We start from the raw sequence: 16191 nt of genomic DNA, 5'->3' as shown, positions 1-16191 counted from the left end.
TGATTAGCATAATGTATTCCAGGTTCATCCATGTTGTGGCAAGTGGCAGTGTTGCCTTCTTTTTTTTATGACCTATTATTTACGTATGTGTGTGTCCTAAATGTTCTTTGTCACTGTATTTGTTTATTTTTAAAATACAATTTATTTATGTATTTTAGTTTTTTAAAAGTATGCTCCGTGCCCAAAGTGGAGCTTGAACGCTGAACCCTGAGATTAAGAGTCCTGTACCCCACCACTGAGCCTGCCAGGTGCCCCTTCTTTGTCACTTTAAACACTCACCACACTTAGGGGCGCGTGGGTGACTCCTTCAGTTAAGCCTCCAACTTCTGCTCACATCATGATCTCGCGGTCAGTGAGTTCAAGCCCCGCATCAGGTTCTGTGCTGACACCTTAGAGCCTGGAGCCTGCTTCAGATTCTGTGTCTCCCTCTGTCTCTCTGCCCCTCCCCAACTCACACTCTCTCTGTCTCATGAATAAATAAACCTTAAAGAAAACAACACTCACCACACTTCATGGTGTTTCCATATATTGGCTATTGTGAATAATATTGCGGTGGATGTGCAAGTGCAGGTCATTTGTGGAGTTTCTGATTTTGTTTCCTTGCGATACATACCTAGGAATGGCAACGGTGGACCATATGGTAGTTCTATTTTTAATTTTCTTGTGGGTCTTCCCTAATATTTTCCATAACTTGCCTATTTATATTCCCAGCAACAATGTTCAAGGGGTTTTTTTTTCCCTCCACATCCTCACCAACATGCTACCTCTTGACTTTTTTTTCTTTTACTGTTTATTTATTTCTGAGAGACACAGAGACAGAATGCAAGTGGGTTGGAGCAGAGAGAGAGGGAGGCACAGAATTTGAAGCAGGCTTGAGGCTCTGAGCTGTCAGCACAGAGCCTCAAGTGGGGCTCGAACTCACGAGCTGTGAGATCATGACCTGAGCTGAAGTCAGACGCCCAACCTACTGAGTCACCAAGGTGCCCCTCTTGTGTATTTCTTTGGCTCTGCTGCAACTTTTGAATTTTGTACAGTGGTACTTGTTTTTGCTTTTTGTCTATGCTTTTGATGTCACATTCAAAAACTCATTGACAGAAATTAAGTTAGGATTTTCCATACGTTTTTCCTAGGAGTTTTAGGTTTCGATGTCCTGTGTTTAAGTCTTTAAATGGGGGTCCGGTTTCATTGTTTTGTCATTTGGATATTCAGATTCCCGAGAGGAGAGTATTCTTTGCCCAGTGTATTCTTGGCATAATTGTCAAGGATTAATGGATTGTAGATGTGTGGGTTTGCTTCCGGGCTCTTTATTCCGTTGCACTGGTCTGTTTTTATGCTTTAGTGCTGTTTTATGTTTTAGTAGCATATTGTTTTGATTACTACAGCTTCGTAATAGAGTTTGAAATCACAAATGTCTGCCCTCAGCTTGGAACTTCTTTTTCTCAAGAGTGCTTTGGCCTTGAGGATTTGGATAACTCGGTGCGAGTGTCCCCTGGAGCAGGCAGCTGGCGTCTCCTGCGCAGGGACTGCAGTGGCATCTGCCCTGTGGCTGATAGAGATGCCCCAGCTCGTTTCCTACCCATCTCCACGTGTCTCTGATAATAGTCTCCAGCCATCCTTCCTTCGTGCTTCTGCTCTCTTTTATGCTGCACAGTATAGTAGTCCGTCTTAATTGGGCCCTTGAGCCCTATGAGTCTAAAGTCATTCATAGACAGCTGTTGAATTGATTTTTGTTGGTGTGAAAGATGGCATCTCCTATTCTACAGTCCTGCCAACATCAGTCACATAGGATACTTTTCTGAGTCTGTTGTGTGCACGGCAGCTCTGGAATACCCCTGGCCATCTACTTTTTTTCCTACATTATTTCTACCCTCCCTGTGCCCTGTAGTTGCTCACTTAGCGCTTACAGGAAAAGAGTGTTCTGTGTAGCATAGGACGGACATGATGCAGACAGGACCATGTGGCTTCACAGGGGGACCATTTCCGGTGAATGGCAGCCGGGGAAGGTGTGATATCAGGACTCTGTTCAGCTCACACTAGGCAGCTTTGTTTGTTCAACCAGACTTTGGTGCCATTGTCAAAGGCCACACCTCGTTCCTGTCTTTCCTTCACTGTTGAGAGTTTGTGTACTTGTGTGTTCTACTCCTTTGGTAGTCCTGTGACTTCCAGCGCAGGGGTAATTGCTGTTTCTCGGGCCTCCGCATCCCACCCATTTCTCTCGCTGGACTTTCTGTTTACCGTAATATTCACCCCTGAACATTTTGCCATGAGATGTTCAGTGTCCTTAAACTGACCGTGAATAGCAGCAAATGTTTTGTGAATGGATTTTCTCACACTCTTCTGTTCAGCGAAACATCAGCAGCCAGAAAGGTCCTACACAAAGCTGTGGGAAGAGATGTAAGGTTTAGATTCCGGCTCTGTTCCTTGTGTCACATCCTAAATTTGTATCCTTCTAGTGAGCGGTCCACAATGCTTTGACTTTAGGGGCCCAGTAACGCAGAGCAGGCACTCCTTCACCTGAATTCCAACTCCACTGTCTGGAACAGCATCTATTCAACTCGTGCCTACACGAGACAGGTGCATATGTGTGACGGGCTTACCCCTCACTGTAGTCACCACGTATTTCATGAGAGTTTCTTTGCGTTCAGGTTGCTGCTGTGGATCAGAAGATGCGGAGGCACCCCTTGAACAGAGCGTTTCTGTAGGTGTGTCACAGGCCAGCACGCCCAAGGCAGCTCTGTCTTCCCGGAAGACCCACCCCTGTGAGATGTGCGGTCCGGTCTTGAGAGACGTTTTCCGCTTGGCTCAGCACCAGGGAAAACCAAGCAGCCAGAAACTGTTGAGGTGTGGGGCATGTGGAAAACGATTTTACTTCAGCGTAAACTTTCAGCAGCAGCCGGACCAGCATACGGGAGGGAAACCATTCAGAAATAGTGTGGACACACTCTCTTTCATGAAGGGATATGGATTCCATGATTCAGGAAAGCCCTTTACCTGTACAGAGGTTCAGAAGGACTTCCTGCCTGGCGTGGTTCGTCTGCAGCAGTACGCCATTCATACTGGAGAGAAGCCAAACACAATCATCCAGTGCAGGGAAACTTTACAGAGTAGTAAAGGTCATTACACTTGGGGAAAATGCAAGGAAGCCTTTGGTCCTGAGCATACACCCGTTCAGGATGAGAGTGTGCAGCCTGGAAGACCGTGTTTTGTGTGCAGTGAATGTGGGAAAACATTCAGGTACAAATCTTTATTGACTATCCACGAGAGATTCCATACTGCAGAAGGACATCAGGAGTTTGGCAAAGGTGAAAAATCCATTTGGAAAAGGTCTGTCCTTAGTCAAAATGGAAAGGCTCACACTGGGTCCAGGCAGTACACGTGCAGCAAATGTGGGAAATCCATAAGCCACAAATCTGTGCTCATTCATCCCCAGAGAGGGCACAGTGGAGAAAATGTTTATGTTTGCAGTGGATGTTCAAAATCTTTTAGCCATGGTTCAGTTTTAATTACTCAGAAGGTTCAATCTAGAGAAAGGCGTTATAAGTGTGGTGACTGTACAAAATGTTTTACCTCTATCTCTGCTCTCAGATATCATCAGAGATCTCACACAGGGGAAAGACCTTATCAGTGTAGGGAATGTGGGAAGACTTATATCTCCAGTACTGGCCTCCGTTATCATCGCAGGGTTCACACTGGAGAAAGGCCTTATGAGTGCAGTGAATGTGGGAAAACTTTTACTGCTAGTTCTGTCCTCCATTATCATAAGAGAATTCACACTGTAGAAAGGCCTTATAAGTGCCATGAATGTGGCAAATCTTTTTTCTCTGCGACTGACCTCCATTATCATCACAGAGTTCACAGTGCAGAAAAGCCGTATCAGTGCAATGAATGTGGCAAGTCCTTTCTCCGAAGAAACAGCCTCAATGTACATGTAAAGGTTCACTCAAGTGAAAGGCCTTATAAGTGTAATGAATGTGGAAAATCTTTGAAGTGGAAGGCAACATTCATTAAACACCAGAGAATTCACACAGGAGAAAGACCTTACAGGTGCAGTGAATGTGGCAAATCTTTTACCGCTAGTTCTGCTCTCCAGTATCATCGGAGAGTTCATACGGGAGAAAGGCCTTATGAGTGCAGTGAATGTGGGAAATCTTTTATCACTAGTTCTGTCCTCCATGAACACCGGAGAGTTCACACTGGAGAAAGGCCTTATGAGTGTAGGAAATGTGGGACATCTTTCTCCTCAACTTCTTCCCTCCGTCATCACCAGAGAGTTCACATTACAGAGAGGCCTTATGAGTGTGGTGAATGTGGCAAATCTTTCCTCTCTGGGTCTGACCTCCAGTATCACCAGAGAGTTCACACTGGAGAAAAGCCTTATAAGTGCAGTGAATGTGACAAGTCCTTTCTCCGAAGAAATAGCTTCACTGAACACATAAAAGTCCATTCAGGTGAAAGGCCTTATAAATGTAATGAATGTGGGAAATCTTTGAACTATAAGTCGACATTCATTCAACACCAGAGAATTCACACAGGAGAAAAGCCTTACCTATGCAATGAATGTGGAATGTCTTTTAGTCATAGTCGTGCCCTACGGTTTCATCGTCATTGTCACCTTGGAAGAAGTCCTTATGAGTGTAGTCAGTGTGGGAAATCTTTTACTTCTAATTCTTCCTTTATGTCACACCAGAGAATTCACACTGGAGAAAAGCCTTATGAGTGCAGTGAATGTGGGAAGGCTTTCACTGCTCGTTCTCTCCTCTATTCTCACCGGATTGTTCACACGGAAGAAAGGCCTTATGAATGCAGTGAATGTGGCAAGTCCTTTCCCCGAAGAACTACCCTCAATGTACACATAAAGGTTCACTCAGCTGAACGGCCTTATAAGTGTAATGAATGTGGGAAATCATTGAAGTATAGATCGACATTCATAAAACACCAGAGAATTCACACAGGAGAAAGGCCTTATGAGTGCAGTGAATGTGGGAAGGCTTTTATCAGTCATCCAGCTCTTAGTTATCATCGCAAGAGTGCACACAAGAGAAAGGCCTTAGGAGTGCCATGAATCTAGGAAGCCTTTCAACTAACTCTAAAAACGTACTCAACATGAGAAACTATATGGTAGAAAATGTCTTTATTCTTAACATGATGACCTGAATGCTCATGTTCACTAAAATTTCTATGTTGAATACCCATTCTGAAGGAATGGTATTTTTTTTTATTAAATTGTTGTATTTTTTATTTTTTTAAATTTACATCCAAATTAGCATATTGTACAACAATGATTTCAGGAGTAGTCTGATGGAATAGTATCAACAGGTGATATCTTTGGCAGGTATTTCAGTTGAGAATGGTCAGGAGTGTGGAACACTCATGAGTGGGGTTAATATCATAATATCTCTAAAGCAAGTTTCCTTCCCCTATCAGTCATGTGAGGACCCTTGAGAAGATGATCTATAAATCAGGAACCTGGTGGACCAGTCATAGAACCAGGCCATATGCGGAATGGTAGGTCAGATATACAGCCTCCACAACTGGGAAACTTCTTGTTTGTTTACAAGCCCCCTCCTTTGTGATATTTTGTTAGAGCAGACTGAGCTGAGACAAATGTGAAGAATATGGGTAATCTTTTGACCAAAGATACAGTTTTGAAATCCGAATTCACCTTGAAGCAGGGCCTCATGGGTGAGGTACATGACCATTCCTTTAGTCCAGTGATCTGTCTTCATTCCACGCTCAGAGGTCACACTGCAGAAAGACTTCAGAGTAGCAGAGAAGGTGATCTTTCCTTGCTTCGTGTAATCACAGTGGAGGAGAACCGTTTGCGAGGCAGACACCTACCTGAGTTGAACTTTGTTCACCTGAATGTCCAGAGGGGAGTGACTTACCATAATTTGAAGCTGTTTCAGAAAAATACAGAAGCTGCGTTGTGCTTTTGCTGTGTTTGGAGTCATTGCTCAATTGAGATCACTGCCAGTTTCTGTAGCAAAAGTCACTTCACCCCTGCCACTTGCCAGGTTCCCATCATGTGTATCAGCCACCACCCACCGTGCTCAAGCATGCTGACCTCTGCGCTTTGTCACTGGCGACGGACATTGTGGGTAATTGGAACTCCTTGTTCCCTTCTAAGTCAGGACGTGGATGTGACCCAGTGTTGACCATCCTACCTGAACTGAGTTTCGGGTGGTGTCTTGCAGAGAGGCTGAGTCTCTTAGGACGTTGTTGGTCTCCTGATGTTTGTGATCAATGTGTGCAGCACCCAAGTCACCAGCACAGGAATTTGGTGCCCTGTTTTGCTCTGGTTTATGCATTAATAAATGCCTTTTTTGGTTAATTACCTTTAACCTTATGTGTTGTATTCACTCAAAGGGGTTGTTTGAGAGCAGAATTGGCGTCTGCCAGCATGAAGAAGTGAACAGATTTCATTGCATCCCAAACTTACTGTGTCTTGGATAATTGTAAATAAAAAAATAACTACGACACATACTGTGCAGCTTGGATGTGAATTCGCATTGTGACCCAACACCTTTGTTGTGGGCTGAATCGTGTACCCCAAATTCCTATGTCTAAGTTGTGACCCCCAGTATGTCAGAATGTGACTGTAGTTAGACATAGCAGGTTTCATGAGAATGAAGTTGAAGTTTAATGAGAATGAGGTTATTAGGATGGAGTCTTAGTACTCTTAGTATGACTGGTGTCCTTAGAAAAAAAGGAGCTGAGAATAGTGGTACAGAATGATGACCATTTGAAGACCAAGAAATCCCCATCTCCAAGCCAAGGAGAGAGGCCTCAGAAGAAACTGACCCTGCTGATACCTTATGTCCAATTTCTAGACTCCAGATTTGTGTGGAAGTAAATTTCTGTTGTCTAATCACCTCGTGTGTCGGACACCGTTATGGCAGTTCTGGATAATACAGCCCCCTGTGTTGTATATCTGGCTTCTGTGGTGGATGCCGGCAATTTTCCTGTGCTCAGAGGTCACCCTGAAGAGGAAGCATCTCCAGTGGTTATGAAACCATCTCCAGTGGTTGTGGAGACGACATGAATGTTTTGCTTGTCCACAGCTGATACCACATACTGCCAGGCACTATTGAGTGGAATATCTACCCCAAATGCTTCAAAGGAGCCATGTGGCCTGACGCACACTATTCGTGTGTTACACCACAGGGGCAAGGGAACTGTAATTGGTAATCTAGAAGATAGGGTAATGAGGGAATAGAGGAGACATCAGCCACTTAGTGGAGTGTATCTCTTATAAATATGTATCCACGGGTGTTCTAGTGACCGGGCAGGATCAGTGTGTACAGAAATTCTTCACTATCGACACATGTGTCCTGTGTCCAAGAGGTCACTGTCCTAAAATAATCCAAAGGTGTCTGAACTCGCATATCCTCTCTGGTGTTTACGTCTCAAGGCCATCGTGCGAGAGAGGAAGAGTATACAAGACAAGGGTGGTTTCATAGTCCAGAGAGAGCTTTTCTGACACGCCTAGCCAGCATTGTTGTTGGTACCAGCTGTGCCTGTGGCTACTGTCCCTGAGTCCCTAAATAAACCATTTCTCCTCAAGCTGGACTTCTCAACCTTTTCCCTTACTTAAGGTTTGGAGGTCATTTTGCGTATACGTCCCTTCCAGGCAATACTACTATTTTCTTCTCTGGAAGTATACCACTATTTACCCATTCATCTGTTTGGACCATTTGGGTTACTTAGAGTTTTGGCGTTTGTAAACAAAGTGCTCTCTCAAAATTTTCATTACCGTTCTTTATGTGGATAGAGGTTTCCTTTCTCTTGTGGTGAGACTCAAAGCGCAATGCCCGTCACAGGTAGGTTAGTGCTAATATTTTTAAGAAACTGCCAAAATGTGATCTAAACTTCAGTTCTGCATTCCCACCGGCATGTATGAGAGTTCCAGTGCCTCCAGTCCCTGCCACTACTTGATAGTGCCAGTCTGTAATGTCAGCTCATTTCATAAGTGTGTAGTGCTGTTGCCATTGCATTTCCTAGGGGTGTTGATTTTGAGTATTTTTTCGTGTGTTTATTTACCACCTGTCTATCTCCTTTGGTACAATTTTTGTTCATATCGTTTGCCCATTATCTTTCCGATGAGTTATGGCTGTTTCCATTTTCATTTACAAATAAGAAACTCATACAACAATGGTTTGTATTCGAATTTTCCTCATTCTTAAATGGTGTGACATTTTGCTGTATGGAGTCATAGTAACAGTGTTAGGCTATTTCTTCACTATTTTCACTCAGCTGCTTTTGTGTCCTGCACACGTGACGGCCCAGAACACCATACATGTGTAAGTTTAGTGTGCATTCTTACCATTATGTCTTCACTTTCTTACATCCAGGCATTCAGAAATACAAAACTACAGCCCTGCTTTGTAGTGCTTGCCAATTTCCCAAGTGTAAATTCTCCCATCATGAGAGCGGGATATGCTGGGAGAAGGTGCTGAAAAATTCCACTTGGGTGTTTGGTGGAAGACTAAACTTTGGCGTGTGCAGGAGACTTTACAATCCCAGGCGGACAGGAGCTGGGGTGGGGGTGGAGGTGGGGGTGCTGTGAGCCAGCTGCAGGTCTGCACAAGCCTCAGGAGAAGATGTTAATCCTGATTGGCCAGAGGGGAGCGACCTCCCTAAACACCCTGATGGGTGAGTGAAAATATGGCTGGCCTCACCTTAGTGGTGACCAGGTTGTCGGGCAAACCCGCTGGGTTCAGATTGCTTCCTCGGATCCCACCCAGTACCTTGGAAGGATTTCTCACCCTCTAGTGATCACCTCCATGTGATGTAACTCTTTCTTTCTGTAATAGTTGAGTGCATTCCCCAAAGATGAATGCCTTTGGTGCATCTCACCCTGAATCTAGGTTGCCTTACCAGCCCTCCCACTCAGGGGAAGACTGCTGGCCGGGGCACTGCGGCCATTTCTGGCTTCCCCCTCTCCAGGGAGGACTGGGAGCCAGTGGGCCAGGCAGAGGAGGGCGACACTCCCAGAAGGAGAGGTCAGCGGCCTTAGTGTAGGAACCCGCTGAGACCTTTTTTCCTCGGACCCACACGAGACGGTGGTGTCATCTCAGAGCATCAGCCAGGAAGGGGCCTGCAGGGAGAAAAAGGTGCTGGGTCGCAGGTCAGGAGTGGCACAGGGACAGGGGAGGAAAATGGCACCCCCCGGAGGTGACTTTGGAAGGACCTGCTGGGTTGAGTCCCCGTATGTCCTGTGGAGCTCAAGGTCCCACTGTCGATCCTTAATGCAATGGATTGCCCGGAGCGCTGGCCATTCTTGACCCGGGAGGCGCCTGAGGGACACAGCCCCGTCCACAGGTGAGTTCTTGATTCCTTTCCACGTGCACAATTGTGACCCCTCTGGCAGCTCCTCGGGATGACGGGGTGTGACATCTGGGCTAAACTCATTGGATTAGGTTGTCCAAGATTATGTAAAGGAAAAAACTTCAGGCACAGGTTGGTCAACAAATTATGAGTTTGTTGTACTGTGGGGTACAGGGATGTAAGAGCACCAATCCTGGGGGTCCCAAGTGGACTAGGTTTGGCTGCTCAGCGGTGACAAAATCCCAAGGCAGAGGAACGAGTTGGGGGTGAATCTCTTTCAGGGAGGCTAACATAGGGAACACAGTGGACTAAACTCTCAAAGACTGATTCCAAAGTGGTGAAAACACTTCTAGGTTTATATAAGAAAAATGTCAGCAAAGGTGGGTGGGTACATGCAGGGAGGCAGTGAATCAAGTAGATCATTGTCGTGGAGTCACTCACGGGTGGGGTCTTGCTGTTCAGGGCACTCTTTATTGCTTGAAGGGGTCGTTTTGGTTCTCATCTGGGAACGCTTGCCATCAGGGTCTTCCTTAGCCAAGAGACAAGCTGGAAGGAACCCAACGAGAAAGTTTGAAGTCAAAATAGAGGCAACTGAGGTCCTCTTTCAGTACTAACAAAAATAGTATGTAGGGGTGCAGCCACCTCAAACCCTATGGCCAATCCAGTCATCTTGAAGGTTTGCCAAGCATCCTTCGTCCCCATGATTTCTCTGCGGATGTTTCTCTGTAGATCAGGCATTCTCTCCTAGAAGAGCAGAGCAGTTCTGCATGCCACAACACAAAGCAGACCCTCTTGCACAACCCCTAGGCACTGGGGAACCAGAACCTGTTGTAAAACCTTTGAGCACTGTGATAACATCCATAGCTAGCACCAGAAGAGTCTGCATGTAGTCAAGAGATGCTCCAGACCGCTGTGCTCCCTTTTCTGGTTAACTGCCCTAAACTGCTTTAAAAACCCTTGGGGGAGGCAGAGACCTGGGAGTTGGCCTGTGTACAAAAGTCTGCCTTCTCCCCGGGTGGCCAGCTGCCTGAATGAGCTCATGTTCCTTTCCATTGAACACTTGTCTCATGAGTATTGGGTTTTCGAGCAATAGGCAGCAGAACTTGAGTTTTGGTAATGTAGGAATGTATTTGAACATAGATACACAGATGTGCATCCAAGTGCCAAAGCAGTTGGATACCAGTACGGTAATAGGATACCAGTACGGTATGCAAATACCATTTTTCTGTAGGAGGGAGAGTGATTGAAGGGTTTTCACTTTGTATGTTCATAAAGGAGTAGTAATACATTAATAAACAATAGACAATATTAATTAATATTAATAGACAATAGACAATATTGTTATTAATAAACAATAAACAATAATCAGCTATTGTAGACCTTACTTTTTAGTGAAGGAAACATTTGTGTGCTGATAAATTTTGCAGGCTTGGTTCTCAAATCCTGCAGCCTTAGAGAAGATTCATGTTAAACACAAGCATATTGGGTTTACTGTCTTCAGGAACAAGTAAGTGGAGGGAATACTTAACTCTGTGTCTATTTCACCCAGAGACTTCTTAAAACACCGCTCTTTAGTGGCGCCTGCATGGCTCAGTTGGTTGAGCATCTGACTTAGGCTCAAGTCATGATCTCATGGTTTGTGAGTTTGAAGCCTGCATTGGGCTCTCCGCTCTCAGCGCAGAGCCCATGTTGGACCTTCTGCTTCTCCCCCACTCACACTCTCTTTCTCAATAATAAATAAACCTCAAAACAAAACAAAACAAAACAAAACAAAACAAAAGCACTGCTTCTTGGAATCACCTGGAAAGTGTCTGAGTCAGTCAGTCTAGGGTATAGGCTGAGAATGACCATTTCTAGTGAGTTGGTAGGTGATGCTAATGGAGAAGGTCAGTGCAGAGATGAAACTGTGAGAACAAGCATTTAGGGAGGGCCAGGCTCCCTCCCTCCAGGCTGCAGTACCTGCAGACTGTAGCTCTGTAGACTCAGAGGACAGCAGAATACTTTTTTCCTCCAAGTATTTATTTAAATTCCAGCTAGTTAAAATACAGTGCAGTATTAGTTTCAGGTGTAGAATTTAGTGATTCATTACTTACAACAACTGGTGCTCATCACGACAAGTGCACCCCTTGATAGCCATCACCTGTTAACACATCCCCCACCCACCCACCTATCCTCAAGTAACCCTGCATTTGTTCTCTATAGTTAAGAATCTGTTTCTTGGGGAGCCTGGGTGGCTTAGTTGGTTAAGCATCCAGAACTTGATTTCAGCTCATGTTGTGATCTCACAGTTCGTGGGTCGATCCCCGGATCAGACTCTTCACTGATACACAGCGCCTGCCTGGGATTCTTTCGCCCTCTCTCTCTGCTCCTCCTCCCCCCTCAAAAAAACCAAAAAAACAAAAAAGCAAAAAGCACCTAACAAGAGTCTATTTCTTGCTTGCCTCTCTCCTCACCGCCCCCCCCCCATGTTCATTTGTGTTGTTTCTTAAGTTTCACATATGAGTGAAATCCTATGGGATTTGTGTTTCTCTGACTGACTCATTGCACTTAGCGTCATACTCTCTGGCTCCATCCATGTCGTTGCAAAGGCAAGATTGCATTCTTTTTGGTGGCTGAGTAGTATCCCATTATGTATATGTATATGTATATATATATGTATATGTATATGTATATGTATATGTATATGTATATGTATATGTATACACACATACATATATACATATATATGTATATACACACATACATACACACACACACACATACATATATACACTCATACACCTACCACATCTTTATCCATTCATCAGTCCATGGAAATCTGGGCTCTTTCCCTAATTTTGCTATTGTTGATAGTGCTGCTATGAACATCGGGGGTGCGTGTATTCCTTTGCATCAATATTTTTGTATCCTTTGGTTCAGTACCTAGTAGTGCAATTACTGGATTGTAGGGTAGTAGCATTTTTCACTTTTTGAGGAACCTCCATACTGTTTTCTGGAGTGGCTGCAGCAGTTTCCATTCCCACCAACATAAGAGGGTTACCCTCTTTCTGCATCCTCACCAGTATCTGTTGTTTCCTATGATGTTAACTGTAGCCATTGCGAGTTGTGTGACATGGTATCTCATTGTAGTTTTGATTTGCATTTCCCTGATGATGAGTGATGTTGAGTATCTTTTCATGTGTGTGTTAGCCATGTGTATATCCTCTTTGGAAACATGTCTGTTCATGTCTTCTGCCCATTTCTTAAGTCAATTATTTGTTTTTTGGGTGTTGAATATTATAAGTTGTTTATAAATTGTGGATATTAACCCTTTCTCACATATGTCATTTGAAAATATCTTCTCCCGTTCTGTAGGTTGCTTTTTAGTTTTGTTCGTTGTTTTCTTTGCCAATAAACTATTCCAATAGTTTACTTTAGCTTTTATTTCCCTTGCCTCAGGAGACGTATCTAGTAAGAACTCGTTAAGGCCAATTTCATGTCTTTAATTTTTTTAATGTTTATTTATTTTTGGAGAGACAGACAGAATGCGAGTGGGTTGGGGCAGAGAGAGAGAGAGAGCGAGGCACAGAATCCGAAGCAGGCTCCAGGCTCCGAGCTGTCAGCACAGAGCCCGACGCGGGGCTCGAACTCACGAACCGTGAGATCATGACCTGGGCCGAAGTCGGACGCTCAACCGACTGAGCCACCCAGTCGAGAACTCGTTAAGGCCAATTTCAAAGAGGTTCCTGCCTGTGTTTTCTAGGCTTTCATGGTTTCTTCTCTCACATTTAGGGCTTTCATCCACTAAAAAAAAATTTTTTTATTTTTATTTACTTAGAGAAGGAGAGTATGCATGTGCATGACTACACGAGAGGGGGAGGGGATGACAGGGAGGGAGGAGAGAATCCCAAGTGGGCTCCATGCTGGCATTACAGAGCCGGACGTGGGGCTTGAACTCACAAACCGTGAGATCGTGATCTGAGCCAAAATCAAGAGTTGGACGCTTAACCGACTCAGTCATCCAGGCACCCTTCTTTCATCCATTTTGAATTTACTTTGTGTGTATGGTGTGAGAAAGTGGTCCAGTTTGATTCTTTTGCATGTTGCTATCCAGTTTTCCCAACACCATTTGTTGAAGAGACTGTCTTTTTTCTATTAGATATTCTTTCCTGCTTTGTCGGGCATTATTTGACCATATAGGTGTGGGTTCGTTTCCGGGTTTTTTACTCTGTTGCATTGATCTATGTTTCTTGTTTTTGTGCAAGTACCATACTGTGTTGATCACTACAGCTTTGTAATATAACTTGAATTCTGGAATTGTGATGCCTCCAGCTTTGATTTTCTTTTTTAGGATTGCTTTGGACATTTGGGGTCTTTTGTGTTTTCATACAAATTTTTGCATTGTTTGTTCTAGCTCTGTGAAAACTGCTGGTCCTATTTTGACAGGGATCGCGTTAAATGTGTAAATTGACTTGGGTAATACAGACATTCTAACAATATTTGTTCTTCCAACCCATGAACACATAATGTGCTTCCATTTGTTTGTGTCATCTTCAATTTCTTTCATAAGTGCTCTATAGTTTTCAGAGTACAGATTTTTTTACCTCTTTGTTTAGGTTTATTCCTAGGTATCTTATGGTTTTTGTTGGCAATTGTAAAAGAGATCGATTCCTTGATTTCTCTTTCAGCTGTTTTTTTATTGGCATATAGAAATGGAACAGAGTTGTGTACATTGCTTTTGTATCCTGGAAATTTACTGAATTCAGGTATCAGTTCCAGCAATTCTTTGGTGGACTCATTCAGGTTTTCCACGTGGAGCATCATGTCATCTGCAAATAGTATAAATTTGACTTCTTCCTTGCCAATTTGGGTGCCTTTTATTTCTTTTTGTTTTCTGATTGCTGAAGCAAGGACTTCTGGTACAATGTTAAATAACAATGGTGGGAGTGGCCATCCCTGTCTTGTTCTTGACTGTAGAGGAAGAGCTCATTTTTCCCCATTGAAGATTATATTAGCCTTGGCTCTTTTATATTTGGCCTTTTGATGTTGAGATATGTTCCCTCTATTCATACTTTAGAGGGTTTTTCTCAAGCATGGATGCTGTATTTTGTCGAGTGTTTTTTCTGCATCTATTGAGAGGATCCTATTTTTCTTATCCTTTGTTGTTGTTGTTGTTGTTGTTGTTGTTGTTGTTAATGTGGTGTATCACATCGATGATTTGTGAATATTGAATCACCTTTGCAACCCTGGAATAAATCCTCTGTTCATGATGAATGATTCTTTTAACATGCTGTTTGATTTGATTTGCTACTGTTTTGTTGAGAAATTTCTCATCCGTGTTAATCGGGGATATTGCCTGTAATTTTTTTCTAGTGTGGTCTTTGGTTCTCAGATCAAGGTAATTCTGGTGTCATAGAATTGGTTTGGAAGTTTTCCTTCCATTTCCATTTTTTGGACTAGTTTGAAAAGAATAGGTATTAACTCTTCTTTAAAATTTGGGAAGCCATGTGGCCCTAGAGATTTATTGTTGGGAGATTTTTGACTACTGGTGCAATTTCTTTGCTGGTTATCAGTCTGTTCAAATTTTCTATTTTTTTCTGTTTCAGTTTTGGTAGTTCATATGTTTCTAGGTTTTTTTTTTCATTTCTTCAAGATTACCTGGTGTGATGGTATATTATTTTTCATAATATTCTGTTATATTTGTATTTCTGGGCTGTTGGTTGTGATCTCTCCTCTCCCATTTCTGATTTAATTTATTTGAGTGCTTTCTCTTTTCCTTTTCATAAGTCTCACTAGGTGTTTATCCCTTTTATTGTGTCTTTCAAAGCAGAAGCTCCTGGTTTCATTGATCTGTTCTTCTATTTTTGTTTTCATTTTTGTTTTTGTTTGCTTGTTTGTCTCTATGTCACTTATTTCGGGTCTAATCTTTATTATTTCCCTTCTGCTGGCTTTAGGCTTCGTTTGTTCTTCTTTTTCTAGCTGCTTTAGGTCTAAGGTTAGGTTTGCCTTTCTTCTTTTTGAGGTGGGCCTGTATTGCCATATACTTATCTCTTAGGACCACTTTTGCTGCATCCCAAAGTTCAAAAAACTTTTTTTCTTAATGTTTATTTATTTTTGAGAGGGGGGTATGGGAAGGGCAGAGAGAGAAGGAGACACAGAATCCAAAGCAGGTTCAAGCTCTGAGCTGTCAGCACAGATCCTGACGCAGGGCTCGAACTCACAAGCCATGAGATGATGACTGAGCCCAAGTCAGACGCCTAACCGACTGAGCTACCCAGGCACCCCGCATCCCAAAGGTTTTGTACCATCATATTTTCATTTTCATTTGTTTCCATGAATTTTTTATCTTTCATTTCCTGGTTGACTCATTCCTACTTCAGTAGGATGTACTTTAGTCTCCATGTATTTGTGGTGTTTCCAAATTGTTTCTTGTGGCTGACCTGAAGTTTCATAGTGTCATGGTGGGAAATATGCATCACGTAATCTCAATCTTTTTGTACTTGTTGAAGCCTGAATTGTGACCCACTGTGTAATAATATTCTAAAGAATGTCCCATGCGACCTTGATAAGAACGTGTATCTGCTTCTTTAGGGTGAAATGTTGTGACTATATCTGTTAGTTGCATCTGGTCCAGTGTGTCATTCAAAACCATCGTTTCCTTGTTGATTTTCTGCTTGGATGATCTGTGGATTGCTGTCAATGGGGTGTTAAAGCCATCTACTTTTATTGTATTATTATCAATGAGTTTCATTATGTTTGTTATTACTTGATTTATATCTTTGGGAACGCCATGATGGGGGCATAAATATTTACAGTTGTTAGTTCTTGGCGAATAGACCCCTTTATTTTGATATAGTGCCATTCTTAACTCTTGTTACAGTCGTT

The 16191-nt window shown here is 43.2% G+C and overlaps 1 protein-coding gene across 3 annotated transcripts in view; it reads left to right on the top strand.

The window, feature by feature from the left end:
- LOC147573908 (uncharacterized) overlaps positions 1–6479 on the top strand; it is a 73038-nt gene extending 66559 nt beyond the window's left edge. For all 3 annotated transcript variants that reach the window (XM_086688441.1, XM_086688443.1, XM_086688442.1), the window contains exon 3: positions 2646–6479. In XM_086688441.1, the coding sequence (XP_086544567.1) occupies positions 2646–5062 (2417 nt within the window). In that variant the 3' untranslated portion in view covers positions 5063–6479. The remainder of the gene's footprint in view (positions 1–2645) is intronic.
- The last annotated feature ends 9712 nt before the right edge of the window (positions 6480–16191 follow it).

The sequence above is a fragment of the Puma concolor genome, chromosome E2 (assembly GCF_028749965.1).
Source record: "Puma concolor isolate L17-30 chromosome E2, mPumCon1.1.hap2, whole genome shotgun sequence".
In the NCBI taxonomy this organism is placed as follows: domain Eukaryota; kingdom Metazoa; phylum Chordata; class Mammalia; order Carnivora; family Felidae; genus Puma; species Puma concolor.
This window is presented reverse-complemented; position numbering and strand designations above follow the sequence as displayed.